Source organism: Malus domestica, chromosome 16, assembly GCF_042453785.1.
Source record: "Malus domestica chromosome 16, GDT2T_hap1".
Taxonomy (NCBI): Eukaryota; Viridiplantae; Streptophyta; class Magnoliopsida; order Rosales; family Rosaceae; genus Malus; species Malus domestica.
The window spans coordinates 37,862,436-37,879,927 of record NC_091676.1 but is presented as its reverse complement, the minus strand read 5'-3'; the positions used below and the strand labels follow the sequence as shown (position 1 = coordinate 37,879,927).

Here is a 17,492-nt window from a genome sequence, read left to right as displayed (position 1 = left end):
TACGTCAATTTCATGTTTCATTCATCAAAAATAAATTTTTTCATTCAACGTGTTTATAGTTTTATTGGTTAGGGTTTTGTTGTACAATATAGGGTGATAGTGGTTTTGAGAGTCAAAGACATAAATAATCTTGGCTTGCCACTAGATCATGCTGAGTGACACTACCACACCCTTCATAACTTGCCATGTGTTAATCATTGTTGCATTAGTATAATTTCTTATTTTCAATTTATATAATAGAGAATAAAATTAATAATAAAAAAAAACTATATGAAAAAAGTAAATTTTTAAAAGGCCTTCTTTCACCAGTTTTCAAATACTATGTACTATTGATGTGAAATTGAATTAATTATATAAGCAATCATGAGAGAGAAAGATGAATGATGGGGGAATGAGGGAAGGGGGAGGCTGAGTAGTAAGGGAGGAGAATTGACGGCGTTGGGGACACAGACCAACGAGAGAAGAGTCCATGGGCGGGTTTGCAGATGGAGGAAGGTGAACTGGGGTTGTGAGTTTTATTTTAACAATTTTAGTTTCTTGAAGAAATAATGCTTTAAGTTTTTAATTTTATTTTGATATAAAACAAAAAATAAGAAATCATATTTATGTTTAACACCTGGTAAGTTACAAGTGGTGTGTAGTGCCACTCAGCATGGTTCAATGACAAGTTAAGCCTCACACAAGTTTTTCTCGTTTCCAATATTATGTTGGATGCTAATAAAAAACCCAAACAAAATCTTGAAATTGAAACACTCAAAATAGTTTTTTGTTTTAGTTTTATATTTCGTGGCCATTTTCTTATACATTTCTCCCATCATCCTTCATCAACTTTTCTTCATCCCTTATTTTCACTAACATCAACGGTTATGCTTAAGATATGAGAAAAGTATATGGTGGTGGAAGAGAGGAAGAAATAAAGAAGATTGAATGAAAATACAATCTTGAAAGTGAAACACAACTGAAAAAACAGAACTAAAGTTAAATTTTTTGTTTTTGGATCCGATGTTGATCCAAAAGGTCATTATATTATTTTGGCAAGTGGTGAATTAGGCGTTGTAGCATGTTGGATGTATGATGTTGATGAAGGTAGGAATCAAATCAATAGGATTGGTGGACGCTGTGCGAGGCAAATCTATTTCCATAGGATTGGGAAATTAGGATAGAACTTGCTTTGGTGAGATGTTTTGTAACCCTTCGTTTCCGATTTGAATACAACTACAGACTCGAAATAAGGTATCATTTTTTTGTTCAACGTAAAGAAGGTATCATTTCTTGAGATGTTTCAATTATTATATTTTCTTTATTCCCTTTTGGGTTTTCGATAATAAGAAATTAGAAAAATTCTATCCTATGTGGCAAATCCGATGCCAAATTGAAGACCACAATTAGGAATTGGCATCCATTATCTGAACAGAAGTGAAAGAAGTCGAACGATCGTAAAATCAATTGGTAAAAGAAGGACTGACCAAAATTTCTTATAAGCCTGCAAAGGTTCTTAAATTTTAATGTGAGATTTACAATTTGGATATGCTCATTCACTACCAAAAAAATACTATTTGTAAGACGAAATATTCTTATAAGAATGCAAAGGTTCTTAAATTTTAATGCGAGATTTATACTTTTAATATGCTCATTCAGTACCAGAAAATACTATTTATCTAACTAAATATTGTCTGATGAACCATATTTCGTCTTGGAGTAATATCCGATAAGAGCCAACTTCACTTAGAGGGATAAGGTTTTGTTGTTGTATAACGTTTACCGAGCGAAATTGTCGTCAGGCTAAATATATTTCCTCTTTTTTTCCTTAAATTTAAACTTTGCTCTATAAAAAAACTTTGGTCGGGCATGTGTAGTTCATCTAGTATAGTTGGTCAATGCATTTTTGGCCGACAAAATGGTCATCAGAAATTTTGTCAGGCAAAACGCCGTTGCCTGACGGTTTCTAAGTTTCGTCAAGTAAACCTTTGAGAGACAGCTTTTGCGTCACTAACTTTGCCTAACGAATTTCCTCAGCTAAAAGTTCAGGCGACGAAAACTTATTTGGCCCAACAAATTATTCGGTCTGGCAAAGGATTTTTGTTTGTAGTGATTCCTTCTTGTATGACTCTAGGGCAATATATATTACATGGATAACTTGTTCTGATAGCATGAATAAATTGATGTTTTATCCAAAAACCAATTGGAAACAACGAGAGTGGCTAAAATTTTACCATAGGCCTATGTAAGGTTCTTTTAATTCATCGATATAAGAATCACACTCTCAACCGGAAGAACTGATATTGGAGAAAAGGCAAATCGAAGTGAAAATGATGCAGACGTAAAAATTCTTAACTACTTAAATTATTTTGAAAATCTTTTGCATTATTCTCATTTCGATTTGCCCTTATAATTATTTAATTCATTTTCTTTGCATTTTAAAATCGTCTCACATAGACTTTTTTTATTCCTTTTGGTCGACTTGGAATACCTGTAATAGAAAGAGATGTAATACTAAAGGAGAGTTGTTATTACCACTCTAAAAGTCATCATGCACTCTAAAATTACCCTATATAAAAAAGCAGAATGTGTCAAATATAAGAACTTCTAATCAAGTAATTGAACAAACTTGTCTAGGTCCTTTCGTTCGTATAAACAAAATCAATTAAGAATGCAAAACAAAAACATAGAGTTAAAGTGATGCGTGGATCTCAACGTTGAGGGAAGCTCTCTATTGTAGCTAGAAACTCTTCCTCGACTAACTGTGACGCGTGGGGATACATTTGATCTTGAATCTCTTCGCTGGACCTTCCGGCATATTTCTTGTGTGAATATCTTTGCCTCAAAACTCTCCGTTGGCCGCATGAGCCTTAGGGATATTCAAGAATAAAGGCTCTTTGTCGGAAGTTTCGTCGGAATTAACTCAAAACTACATTATTGTCAACCACATGGACTATACCAAACCATGTGTTAAAATGTGGCTCAAACAATAATTAATGCCAGAAATCATATATTAGATTTGTTAACCTCTCAAATTGAGTAAGGTTCAAACAAATGGAAAGAGAATATGTTTTGAGGATTTGCATGTGCATTAGAGACGTTAACCTCAGCGATGGGAATAACTTATACACATGTACATGTATATACACAAACATATATTACTGAATGAGATGGTGGTTGCCCCTTCTCGAACAATCAACATGGTCACCACCACACAGCATATGTACGAGGTGGGGATTCTCCCCTTAATACAGTTCAAAATTATTAGGGTTCTTACAACACATATTGTACCGACCAACGCCAAGTGATCCAAGACAAGTAGTCTTCCGGCTGCCCTTGGATGCCTCTGTCACATGATCACATGTTGCCACATTATCATGAATTTGAAGCGGATAAATGATACACTCTTTTTTGGTTTCATACGTACCCTTGTTTAATCATGTTTACTATTTTTGTTTGAATTATTATTTAATCTGATGACTATAAACAAAGAGCAATGTGTACATAAGCTAAAAAGATTGTCTGAAAACATACCCGGAAAAAAAAAATTGTAAAAAAAGGACTGCCCTCAGTTCCATCCCCTTGCGCATAAGCGCTTATCTTGAACTTTAATGCATTCTTCACCTCACATACAACAACGGAAAGAGATTCTCTTCAGATCTTTTCTTCCAAAGTCTAGGAACAAAATGATTCGAATTTTTAAATTTAATTCAATGGTTAAAAATAGAGAAGTTAGTAAAAACTTTTAAAAGCTATAATAATTTTTTGTTGTTGCATCAAATTTTAAAAATCCAAGTCACTTGTTCTCTAAGCTTTGAGGGGAAAGATGCGGAGAGGATCTCTTTCCTACAACAACGGTCCTGGGTTAGCTTCCGCTGGGTTTTGTACAGCCAACTGACGTGCACTAATTTTAAAGCGTTGATGCACTTTGAGCTTTATATACATCAACGGTCGAAATCTTTTCACTTGTGCATGTGCAATTAACCCGATTACTAAGCCTGTGTAAAATCTTCAATAAGTATTAAAAAAACAAAAAGAACAATTATTAGTTACTAAACGACAAGAGAGAGAAAGTACGTCAACATTATAATGAAGAGAAATTCTAGAGAGTGGGGGCCCACATCAAGGGATATGAGATCGTTGGTTTATAAATGAGGCCACGCAGGGAGACAGAGAGACGCAAACCACACAACACCAGCAGCAGCAAGACACAACAACGACAACCGTGGTGGCCTTTGCAGCGGAACGGAGGCGCTGCCGCTGGTGGCGTTGGTATTGTAAACATCAAATATTTTTAAGGAAATTCTGATGGCGGGGCAGTCGAGAAAATGGATGATTCTGGTGGCCACAATATGGATTCAGGCGTTTACAGGGACGAACTTCGATTTCTCATCGTATTCGTCGTCGTTGAAGTTGGTGCTGGGAATCTCGCAGGTGCAGTTGAATTACCTGGCGACGGCGTCTGACCTTGGGAAGGTGTTGGGGTGGTCGTCGGGGCTGGCTCTCATGTATTTTCCTCTGTGGGTGGTGCTGTTCATGTCCGCCTTCATGGGATTTATCGGTTACGGCATGCAGTGGCTCGTCATTCGCCAAATCGTCTCCTTGCCTTATTTCCTGGTACGTATGTTTCAATTAATTTAATATATATCTTTCTCTTAGTTATTTGTTTTCTCTTCCTTAAAAAAAAATTATTTGTTCTCTTTCTTCTCCTTCTCTTTCTAATTTCTCCAACACTAAAATTCTACGCCATTGCCATGTTTTATGTGATTTCTAATTAATTGGGTGCTTATCTTTGTATTTTGTTTCCTTTGATGTGGAGTGTTGTTTTAATTTAATCTATACCATGAGAGAAACTCAAACGTTAGATGTAGAAGGTGCATATTGTTGTACTCAACTTGGTTACGACTAGGTCTGTGAGTTTATGTAATTTATGTTGTTATTGCAATTTGGTGTTTTTGTTCTATTTCTTTCTTCAACCTAATTCCGTGTTTAGAGTTTTTCTTATTTTTTGTTTGTTTGATGCAAAATCTAACTATTTTGTACGTTTCTTATTGGTTGAAAGTCTACCTGGCATTCGTGTCGTGTTTTCCGTGTTCGTGTCGTTTTCGTGTCATACCCGATATCTTAACGAGTCGTGTCGTGTAACATCCGTTAAAATAAATGGGTAAAATGACCCGATCCGAAATCGACCTGATAATATTAACAGGTAATATGACCCGACCCGTTACCCGTTAAGGAAAATATATTTTAAACCAATAAATAATCAAATGAAAAACATAATACTAAATAAGTATATACATATCATATTGTCACATCCAAAACATAAAACACAATTTTATTTTAAGTATATTTTCACTTACCTAAAGTCTTTAATAGTTTTTTAATTAATGTAGAAGTGTTAAAAAATATAGAAAAAATATATAAATGCTCGTAATGACAAGCTTTACAACTTTCATGAAGAGCTTAACTTCGAAATTCGCCACTACAATCATATAAATCATAGATCAAAATTTGACCGTTGATTGTTGTTTACATTTACGCTTCATTGTTCTCATCAAATTTTGTTTTTTTAGATTTTCTTTTTTTAAAACTTGATCTATTAGAAGATGCAGGAAGATGAGCGGTTTGGATCGTTGATATTATATTCAGAGTTTTACGGTTAGTGAAAATATTGTTTGATGTTTATAAAGTTTTTACAAACTATATGACATCGACTCATATTTCAGTTAACCGTAAATATCGAAACGTGATATCAAAGATCTGGACTGTTCATCTTGTTACATCCGCCATATGATCATGTTTTCAAAAAAGAAAATTTAAAAAATGAAATTCAGTAAGAAGAATAAAGCGTAAATGGCAATCGACGGTTAAATATAATTTTAAGGTTTATGAATTATAGTGTTGGATTTCGAAGTTGACCCATTCATGAAAGTTGTAAAGTTTGTCAATATGAGTGATTGTATATTTTTTTTTTACATTTTTTACACTTCTACAATAATTATTATTAATTTTATTAATTTTTCCCTCAAATAAAAAACATTATTCATGAAGGTTTGGAGGATTTTAAAAATCTAAACGATAATGTAAGTGTAACCATTATCTACTCGTGGAGAAATAATGATGAATCACGAGTGTTTATATATTCTTTCACATTTTTCATACTTGTATGTATGTCTTCTTAGTTCTTGCCTATACAAATACTATATTAGTTTATTTTAATTTTAGACAGCAATATGTTAAGTAAAATTTATCCTAGAAATGATAATAAGGAACTCTGATAATAAAAATAAATAATGACAAAAACTTTTTTTTAACTTATATAGAATAATAATACAAAACTATATATTTAATATAGAATAGACTGTATATATTAATATGGCTATTGTATTTTATAAGAAATCTTTTAGTAATTAAACTTTAAAATTATCAAAATAATTTTTTTCTTAACGGGTCGAAACAGGTTACCCACGTGTTAACCGTTGTACCGTTAAGAACCCGTTATTAACGGGTTCTTAACGGGTCACCCGATAATGACCCGATAAGTTATCGTGTTGACCCAAAACCCGTTATTTTCGTGTCGTTTTCGTGTCGTGTCACCGTGTCGTGTCAGAAACTGCCGGGTCTAGTTGAAAGTAGTAGTTTTCATGTTACAACTCAGTGACAAATGCTGCTTGTTTGGGGTGGATACACTTCTAACCACCGCAATATCACTGCCATCCTCCACCAGATGTTTCTGCTGTTTCCTTTTACTCGAAAGTTCATTTAACTTTCTCGAAAAAAATGAATTCAGCTCATTTATTTATTTTTCACGTAAATTAAAGTAGCAAAAAAGGGTGTGTGGGGTCTGCGTGAGATCCTGAATTTTTATTTTATTTGTTTCGGTAAAGTTTATTTGTCAAATATTGCCTTTAACTTTCACTAACAATCGTTGTTATATCACAAGCGAAAGCACAAATTGTATCCACCTGTTGCTTCTCTGGACCCCGCTATGCTATACGGTATTCTTACTATATATATACTTTTTTAGGACCAAAATGAAATTTCCTTTAGAAAGTATTATTCTTAATAATTATATATGTATAGCGTTCAATTTTTGAGACAATAATTTATTCAACTTTTTAAAAATTTATTGCAATTTCTAGGTTCTTTTTGTTGGGAATCAAGTGGTCCCAGTTAACTGTATGTATATAAAAGGCATATCAGCTCATCAGTCCTTTTTAATTCTGATAACGCCAAAAGAACAAATAAGCTCATCAGTCACTTCCGAATTCTTTGAAAGTTCCTTGGAATTATTTCAAGGGATTCAAGTCCAATAAGATTCATATAGGATTAATTTTTTAATTTCGTTCCCACTCCTAGATAACTATAAGCCTTAGTAAAAAAAATTAATTAGTTAAAGTTAATAGTGTTTATGTTTGTATTTATTTTATAAGCACTTTTTTTCTCTTAATAAAAAACATTCCTGACATATCATGTGCTTAATAACATAGTGGCAATAAAAGTAAGTTGATCTCATATATTGAAATTAGAGTACGTCATACCTAAACAACCAGGTATGGATCACCAACAAAATTTGTTCATCTCGTAGTTGAACAATCATGTCTCATTCGCATAACTGCTTCTCTTCTTTTAAGTAAGTAAATCACTTTGAAAAAAAATTAAATTTACTCAGTGTTTGATTGCTCCTTTCCTTAGTATTAAATGCACATTTTTGTTTTCACCAGTTAGTTGAGAATTATTTTGTTTTCAACAGTGTTGAATTGTCCTGGTGATTATGGTCATCCTCTTTAATATACTGTAACTTGAGTTAAAATTCTTTCCCTCTCCCCTCCTCTAACTTTGAGTAATAATATCACTTGTAGCAATTTTATTTTTTTATAAACAAAAATTTTAAAATATTGGGATTTTACAAACTTAATTAGGTACATCACAATTGGGTTTGTTATCTTTAGCCCAAACAGTAAATTGATATATTCTGCATTATCAAATTTTAGGAAGCATCTTTACCGTCCACGTGAAACAAAAGTTAGTTTTGCTTTTAAAATTTTTAGTGATGAAACAAAAGTTGATTGGAAGAAGCTTCCTTTCGATATCAGATTCAATTTTGTGCCATATTACTTGCAGAAAAAACGGGTACAGCATTCGCTCTGATGAGCAGACTTGTTGGAACGAGACTACTTGGTAACTTCTTGGAGTTGTCAATATTAGGTTTTTGTTTTCACTTTTCTTTTGTCTTCTTTTCTCACCTCTCTTTCCTTACTATTTCTTGTCTTTCTCTTTCTCTAATTTTATTTCTTTTATTGTTTCTTTGGTGTTTAAGTACAAATAAAATCCTTGTCATCTGTCCTTGGTACAAAAAAATCTTCATACCAATTAGTTTCTGTTTTCTGTTTTGTTTTCAAATGTTAATAAGAAAATAGTAAATTAGAAAAAAAAAAAAAAAACGATATACATTTGGTCTATAATTTGGCTTGTGATTATGAATAGTGGTGGATACTGCATGATTCTCGACAAGTAATCCAAGAAGTTCTTATTTCTTTGTTGAGACTCTCTATGGTGCTTCTAAATATAGGGTACTATATGAAGCATATTATAGAATTCTGTTTTTTCCTTAATTATAGTTATTTAAAAGTGATTGGCGAGAGTTTGCATTCAGTATTTACACTGTTAGGTCGAAGTCAAGAATCTCCACCAACAATTTCGTGCATTTGCATGCATGTCATCGTTTGATCGAGCACGAGAGTTTGATGTGTTAATAAAACAGTTTGTTGCTCCATTTTTTTTAACTATTAATCCTCCAACCAATATTCCAAACATTCCATTTGATGGATTCATGGTTGTATTGTTAATCAACCTCACATGAATCTAAGAGTACTTGTCAATATGCATTGCATGTGATGGATGACTAGATTTTTAATTTAATCGTTTTTTTTTTTTGGTTTCATTTAATTATTTTAATTTGTTTATATATTAATTTCATATGAGCTATAGTTGTAGTCAGATTTTGTTTAATTTGCCAACTGAAAATAAAAATTGAATACCATGCCACCTTCGTTAAAATATTGTTGTAATGTGCTACCTCTAACCAATCATTTTACCGTCCAGAAAATTGCATGTGATTCTAAGATGACCCTTTTCAAAGGTCACGCACGAATCACATTCAAATTTTCAGAATTAAGAATCAAAGTATAGGTCTTGGTGCAACCTTTTAAACGGAAAATTGCAGCAGGACCTATAGGAGACAGTTGTATTGATGTGATTTTTGCCCGAGTGTTTTTTCATGGATATAGCTCTAACTTGTCTTGTTATGGAACTTGTTTCTGGCAGATATTTCTTCTTTGTTTGTTGGCTGGGTGTAGCATCTGTTGGTTCAACACCGTATGCTTCGTTCTTTGCATTCGGAACTTCCCAGCTAATCAACCCTTAGCAATATCACTCACAGTAAGCTTCAATGGCGTAAGTGCAGCCTTATACAACCTTGCAGCCAGTGCAATTGACTCATCGTCTACTTCTTTATTTCTAATTTTGAATGGTGTCATTCCCCTTCTCACCTCTGCCGCTGCATTGATCCCTATTCTCCGCCAACCCAGTCTAGACCCTCTCCCACCTGATGGAGTCCGCCGTGACTCCCTCATCTTTCTCCTTTTGAATATTTTAGCTGTTCTAACTGGTGTTTACCTTCTTCTCTTTGGTTCAACCTCATTTGATACAGCAACAGCTCGTCTCTTCTTAGGCGGTGCCATTTTCCTACTCATTTTCCCTCTGTGTATACCTGGCATTGTCTACGCTAGAGATTGGTTTCGCCGTTCCCTTCATTCTAGCATCCGCCTTGAAGGCTCGGGCTTCGTTCTTATTGATGTTGAAGATCTTGAGCTTCACAAAGAACTCCTTTCGCGTGATAACAGTATGAATTACGGGAATGCATGTGTTGATCACCTCTTCAACAACAATGAAAGACCTCCTTCAACTTTGTCATTTAGACATAAGAGCGGATATCAGAGCACCGCAGGCTGTTGTGGGGCAATTTTGGGCAAGGGTCAGTTGGCAATGCTTGGGGAAGACCACACAGCAGGAGCACTTGTACGAAGGTTCGATTTTTGGCTATACTACGTAGCATATTTTTGTGGAGGTACTATTGGTCTTGTGTACAGCAACAATCTGGGGCAGATAGCTCAATCATTAGGACAGAGCTCCAAGACTACAACACTTGTCACACTTTATTCATCATTTTCATTCTTCGGCCGGTTGCTTTCGGCTGCACCAGACTACATACGTGCGTAAGTATTGATAATGCGCACTTCTTTTGCCTAATTTATCTAAACTACGTAATTGATGACATTATGTGTAAGTTAATCTGTAATTAATAATTGGTCATAAAATGTACGTACAAAATAAGTGTGTGACATCACTTGAAATGTCATTTTTATGCTATTCAACATTTTAAACTTTTGAGGTTTGTTACATCTTTGACTAACACAATGTTTTATCCACATTTTGCAGGAAGGTTTATTTTGCTAGGACAGGATGGTTGACAATTGCACTTTTGCCAACCCCAGTGGCCTTCTTGTTGCTTGCTTCATCAAGCAGTAGCTTCGCTTTGCACACAGGCACTGCATTAATAGGATTGAGCTCCGGATTCATTTTCGCAGCTGCTGTTTCCATCACATCGGAGTTGTTCGGGCCCAACAGCGTAGGTGTTAACCACAACATGCTTATTACAAACATACCAATTGGTTCGCTCGTCTATGGCCTTCTTGCAGCGATCGTTTATGATTCAAATGTGAGGTCTAACCTAAACATCTTAAGGACTGATTCGATTGTGTGCATGGGGAGGGACTGCTACTTCTTAACCTTTGTGGGGTGGGCTTGCATATCTGTTCTTGGGCTAGGTTCAAGTGTACTGTTATTCTTAAGAACCCGACATGCGTATGATCATTTCGAACATAACCGTTCAACGCAACTCTACTAACATGGAACATTGTTGGAGGCAGAAGAAAACACATTCCTTAGTTTATTGCTAAATTTTGGAGGGAGAGAAGAAGCGTCCTTTGCGGCAAAAAGTTTGATTGTCGACGGAATCAACAAGGCAGTTCTTAGTCTACCTAATCTGGGGGTGTATTGATGATGACGACAACACTATTGAGGGAATACTTCAACAACTATTGGTTAACCAAGAAATAGATTACGGTTTAGCATGTTGCATTTGTATTACAATATCTTAGATGCTTGAAGCTATTCGTTACGCCGACATATAATTAGGTTTCTCGTTTGTATATTATTTCTCATTTCTTTTTTTTGAGCAAACGATATTATCTACATAAAGGGGGAGGGTATTCAAAATTTGGCCCAAAGTGGGCTTACCTGAGCCCCGCCTGTTGTTGGGTTGCTTGGGCCAAGGGTTTGAAATCCAGCCCGGCCCAAATGTGCTCAATTCATCTTGACCACCCCGCTCTAAAGCTGTCACGCCCCAAACTCGGGGTCGATGGAAAAATAACCCTGCGCCTGGTGCACCAGTAAAAGTTAAAAAAAATTAAAACAAAAAACAAACTTCTCTTATTCAAATAACTCCAAAATCTTTACAGGGTGTACAAAGATAAATCAAATCCTTAAATCTCTTATGTAACACAACCTTAGTTTGTCTAGCATCTATCTTGCCAAATAATTCATCTGAAAAATAATAGGATGAAGGGTGAGAAACCACTACTGTCGCTCAGTGAGTAGAATATGTAATATGCAGTCAAGCATGCTGTTTTACCCACACTATAAAATAGATAATAATATCAAATTATTATACACTTAGTGCCATATCACATCGTCCCGTCATGTGTTCATTATATCCGTCATAAATTGTAACTCACCACGTGACTCCTAATGGTCATTCTGCCCTAATGTCCCCATGTGCAGTTTACATTTATCTCTTGGATTAATGCAACACCAAAGTTCTCATGCTCCATGAACATTCCAAAGAATCCACATATCACCATACATAATAACTCCGATACATTTCAACAAATCCAACATACTTGACTTGAAATAGAGAGATATTTAAAAATAGAGTAAAATCCCATGATAACTCATGGTTTTCGTTTATCAGAATATAAGAATATTTTGAACACATTAGATAAATCACTCACCTCAATTATCAGAACCTTGACAAAACAAGCCCACTAACCATCTCCACACAACCAACTCCTTACCCTAACTCTCTTTCTTCCCTCTCTATATATATATGTGCTCTGCATGCAGCGCATGCATCACTTTCTAATAACCAACCAATATCAAAAACAAAGAACTAAAGTCCTATATATAGTTGGAGGAAGGCGGCAAAAGTACATAAGATAACATCGAAGGTTAATATGATAATGTATAAAGGAGATGAGTAAGCTAATTAGCAAGTTGACACCTAAAGCACCTGTTGTCTGTCGACCTCGTAGGAATACTATCTACTGGGGTGACACCAAGAAGCTATAACATATATGTATTGACTGCAAAGCTCTACCTCAAGCTAATTGCATGCAACAATTAACGCCACATGCACTTGATCACACACCTCATGTAATAAGCCATCTTTATCATCTACCTCATGCTAACAAATCATCCACCTCATGCTAAGATTAATTAAGTATAAGCTAGCTTAAAAAAATGGGGCAAGAATAATAGTATAAGTATAATCTTTTTCTTAAAATATGGGTTCTCACTATTTATTGAACGCGTTTTCTAAGGTGCAGACCGGATGTGGTCCATTAGATCAAATCCGAACGTGTTACATCCCACATCATCTAGTGGAGTGGATCCTGTAAGCTTTATATGTATATTCCCATCTCTACTTAGCATGAGGCCTTTTGGGAGCTCACTGGCTTTGGGTTCCGTCGGAACTCCGAAGTTAAGCGAGTTCGCGAGAGGGCAATCCCAGGATGGGTGACCCACTAGGAAGTTCTCGTGTGAGTTCCCATAAACAAAATCGTGAGGGCGTGGTCGGGGCCCAAAGCGGACAATATCGTGCTACGGTGGAGTCGAGTCCGGGATGTGGTGGGGGCCTTGGCCGGGATGTGACAATTTGGTATCAGAGCCAATCCCTGGCTGATAAACACGTCGGGCCCCTAAGGGGGGTGGATTGTTACATCCCACATATCTCAGAGGAGTGGATCCTGTAAGCCTTATATGTATATTCCCATCTCTATCTAGCACGAGGCCTTTTGGGAGCTCATTGGCTTCAGGTTCCGTCGGAACTGCGAAGTTAAGTGAGTTCGCTCGAGGGCAATCCCAAGATAGGTAACCCACTAGGAAGTTCTCATGTGAATTCCCAGAAACAAAACCGTGAGGGCGTGGTCGGGGCCCAAAGCGGACAATATCGTGTTACGATGGAGTCGAGCCAGGGATGTAGTGGGGGCTCGGGACAGGATGTGACAGAACGGCTGAAAACGAATCCATCAAAATGAGCTTACGGTGAAACTGGGTCATAATTGATCCGTCACTAAATGAAAATGGTACCCGACAACAATTTAATTTAATTATTTTTTTTGGATTTAAACTATCTCCCGCCCCAACAACAATAGTAACCTTCTTAAATTTGTGTTCTCCTCCCAAAACTCTTCATCTCCCACGAGCCGTTCAAAAACTTGCTTCTCGTTCCAAACCCAGTTGTAGTTATGCTATGCTTGTCTTCTTCGGCCTCACTGCACTTCCAGACAGTAGTGGAAAAAATCAAGGGAGTTTGGTTCAAGGCTGTCTAGGCGGTTCCATAGAAAGGACATGTGTTTTCACTTCATTGGAGTTGGGTTCATTGTCCTTGCACGAAAACAAATGTCATATTTGATTCCCCATAATCAATTTCGAACTTGGTGAGTTTTGAAACTACAACCCTAGAATTTAATTTTATTATTTCTATTTATTATGATTAAGTAAGTCAAAGAGTTTATTATGCGTGTCCGTTTGATGTAATTATTTGAAATTGGTGGATAAATGTGAAAGTTTTGGAAAACTTGGGTGCTTTGTGAAGTTATGAAGCGATGTTGGCGGGTTGTGATTGCTTGACGGGGGCAAGGTAGGTGGTTATGGGGGTGGGTTTAAGTGGGTTGGTGGTGGGGCGGGGTACAGTGGTGGTGAGGTGGGGGACAGGGTGGTGGGGTGGGTACGGTAACACTAGTAGAAAAAACAGCTTGCGCGACTATATTTTGCACGACGAAAGCGACGAAAAATAAACTTCGTCGCGCAAAATAAAGCGACGAATAACTTCGTTGTGCAAGAACACTTTGCGCAACAAATAACCTCAAAAAATTGCGTGACGAAGAGTTTCGTCGCTCAATAACAGTTCTCGCGACGAATAATCTCTGGCGCCGCGTAAAGTGGGCAAGAAAACACGGGGTGACACGAAAAACTTGGGCGACGAAATGGAGAATTTGCGCAACCAATAATTCGTCGCGCAAGTTCCTGTCAGTTTTGACCATTTACTGCAGGTGAAACCGAGGAATTAATACCGCATTTAATACAGGTGTTTGCGGGACAAAGGATTCGTCGCGCAAAGGTCCTAACCCACCTATAAATATTCGTTTCTGCTGTCCTGATTCTTCACAATTTTATTATCCTTATTCTTCAAAATTATTTTCGTGCTAGGATGGCGGATAAGAACAAGGGTGAGACTGTATGTAATGCCAACCCGCATGATTTAAGGGATCATTTTGAGTTTGCGCATGCGATCACTGTAGCCATAGGGAATAATTGTCCCACTCCTGAGTGGTGTTCTTGGGAAGATGTACCTGGGAATGTGAAGAAGGTTGTGATGGATGAAGTATTAGTGAGTATATTATTCTTGATGGATTAATAATTAAGCTTGTGAAAATTTTAATTATATGTTGAAATTAATTATTTGCATATATGTGTAACAGTGTAAGTATACTCTTGATGATGATACAAACAAACAGTTGATGAAGTTGATGGATAATGCGTTGGAGGGAGGTTACAATCAATGGCGTTATGAAGTCTTGCGAAATGGACCAAGATCATCCAAATAGTAGTTTTAAATTTATGTTTTGTATGACAATATTTAAATGTAAGGTGTTTTTTTTATGTTACGTATTCAGACTTAATTATGTTTCAATTATGTATTTGGACTTAATTAGGTTTCAATTCATGTTGGTTTTTTTTATTGAAACCTAATGTAAGCACCCTATCCTCGGTTTATATGTGTTTACAATCTTCAATGAATATTGTACTTATGCTGAAAATAATTGCATGGATTAAGTAATTAATTATATATAGACTAAATATTTAAGGCATTAATTATTTATAGAATAATATTTCAGGTATTAATTATTTATAGAATAAATATTTAAAGTATTAATTATTTTTAGAATAAATATTTAAAGTATTAAATATCATACCTTAAATATTTATTCTAAAAATAATTAATATTTTATTCGTTGCACAATATTTTGAGCGGCAATAGCTTCGTCGCGTAAGGAATCTTTGCACGATGAACACATGTATTTGTCGCGCAAAGCACGGCCAACATGCATTCAAACCTTCCAATTAATTGTGCATTGATGACGCATTTTGCGCGACGAACGAATATTTTCGTCGCTTAAAGGTGTCCTGGTGCTATATAATAGTTTCAAAGCCCTAGTTTTCAAATTTTTTTTTTGTTTAAAAAATGATGGCCGATTCTAGAGAAGGTTCTGGCAAAAAAAAACTTGTAGTGCAAATAGAGAGGTATCGACGGAAGCAAGTGCCGTACTTTGAAGGCAAAAATTTGGATGAGGCGTACGCCAAATTTAAGTATGACGTTGGGAATTTGGTGTAGAGGGATTGTTCTGCCGAGTTTGAGTCTTGGAAAAAAGTCCCTGAGGAGTTGAAGAAGTCCATGCTGAGAAAGTTATCGGTAGGTTTGGTAAATAATGAACAATTATTTTGTTAAAACGTAATATTTTTTAAATTACTAATTTGTTGTTACTGGCATTAATGTAGGTTCATTGTGATGTTGATGAAACCGATGAGAAGCAACGGATTTATGTGGATGGGCTTTTCAAGCAGAGTTTTCGACAGTGGAAGTTTGATGTGTTGCGGGCGGAGGATTAAAGTTGATGAGGGTTGTTTTTTTTTTCAATAGGATTTTGTGGACTTTATATTTAATTTAATGAATAAATATATGTTATGTGGATGAGTATTAATATTTGCATTAATTATAATTTCTATTTGGGATAGTAAATTAGTTTTGTTAATTAATTTAATGTTTAATTATGACACACCCTGACCCAGAAAGGTCGAAGCATGCTGGCCATCACCGTAAGGTGACGTAACCATAAGGGTAAGTGATGCAACAAGTGAACAAAATTAAAACTAATTAGAACTAATTATACTAAACAGTGAAAGAGTGCGCAATTGTGGGACGAACCCACTACAATTATCCAGAGCATAACAAACAGTGAGACTACAGAAGAGTAGTCAAGATAATTAAAGTACACTTATTACACAACAATGATAAGTTCGTACGTCTAAACAGAAGATAATGTCAGAACTGCCAAGATTCCTCGAGTGCCACAAAGAGTACAGCTATCTAGGTTCTGGAGGGGCAAAAAACAAAATTGAGTGGGTCAGCAAAACAATGCTTAATGAAACCTTTATTTTCGAAATATACTAACCCATCGCCGTAAAACAAGTATAGCTTCCTTAAAACATACTAAGTAAGTATGTAAATGATGAATCAAAAACATTATAACCAGAAATATGCCAATTCATAGTATATCAAATGCCACAATCATAAAATCATGTGATAATCAAGTATAGCTAAGCGCTCATCCATCTAAGTTGACACACAAGTTCGAACAGATAATTTCTGACATGAACCGAACTGAGTGTAATCAATATGCTCTAGTACTACGATCACGTGAAGACTGGTGCATGAGCACATCACATACAATTCAAATTGCCTAATGCTATCTACCCGACAGTTTGTCACCTAACTTGAATCCAAGGCGAGCAAATGGTGCATTGTGAACATACAAGTGAAGGACTGGCCCTGGCCCTAGGGCGAGTACTAACACCAGGGTGCAACAAGATGAACATGTACAAATATATATGAATGTCATGACAGTAATATCTCAACCATATAACAACATTTATCACATTTATATCGCAGTTAACAATTATTTGGCATTATAGCAAGTGGTGCATTTATGAAATTTTGGAAAACTATAAATACGTATATATATAAAAATAAACTGCCCACTCACAAGTACGTCGCTGGGTCTTAACCCCCGAGCCTACCTTGACCTCGAACGTCCTCGGGATACATTTCCCCTATATGTGAAATAACTAAAATAAAATTAATTAAAGCACATATATGGAAACCTAAATAAAACCCCCATAGTTTGCTCAAACCTAGGGTTTAAATATACCATCGTGACCTACTCGACGTCATGAACATCCCCAAATTTTCAGAAAAATTTTTGGACGGCTCATGCGCCTTCAAGGGCACGGCCAAACGTGCCCCACGCGCAGGCCAGTGCCTGACATCT

At 35.9% G+C, this 17,492-nt stretch overlaps 1 protein-coding gene across 1 annotated transcript; it reads left to right on the top strand.

Annotated features, from left to right (window-relative positions):
• The first annotated feature begins 4,140 nt into the window (after nt 1-4,140).
• Nucleotides 4,141-11,252, top strand: LOC114822182 (protein NUCLEAR FUSION DEFECTIVE 4-like). The gene is made up of 3 exons (XM_029096402.2): nt 4,141-4,596; nt 9,307-10,256; nt 10,480-11,252. The coding sequence occupies exons 1-3, from the start codon at nt 4,288-4,290 to the stop codon at nt 10,946-10,948; spliced, it is 1,728 nt and encodes a 575-aa protein (XP_028952235.2). The 5' UTR covers nt 4,141-4,287; the 3' UTR covers nt 10,949-11,252.
• The last annotated feature ends 6,240 nt before the right edge of the window (nt 11,253-17,492 follow it).

Bases quoted from the DNA above. Each gene is read 5' to 3' on its own strand.
- LOC114822182 (XM_029096402.2), top strand. From the start codon at position 4,288: ATGGCGGGGCAGTCGAGAAAATGGATGATTCTGGTGGCCACAATATGG. The intron at 4,597-9,306 runs GTACGTATGTTT...TGTTTCTGGCAG, and splicing joins TCTCCTTGCCTTATTTCCTG to ATATTTCTTCTTTGTTTGTT. The intron at 10,257-10,479 runs GTAAGTATTGAT...CACATTTTGCAG, and splicing joins GCACCAGACTACATACGTGC to GAAGGTTTATTTTGCTAGGA.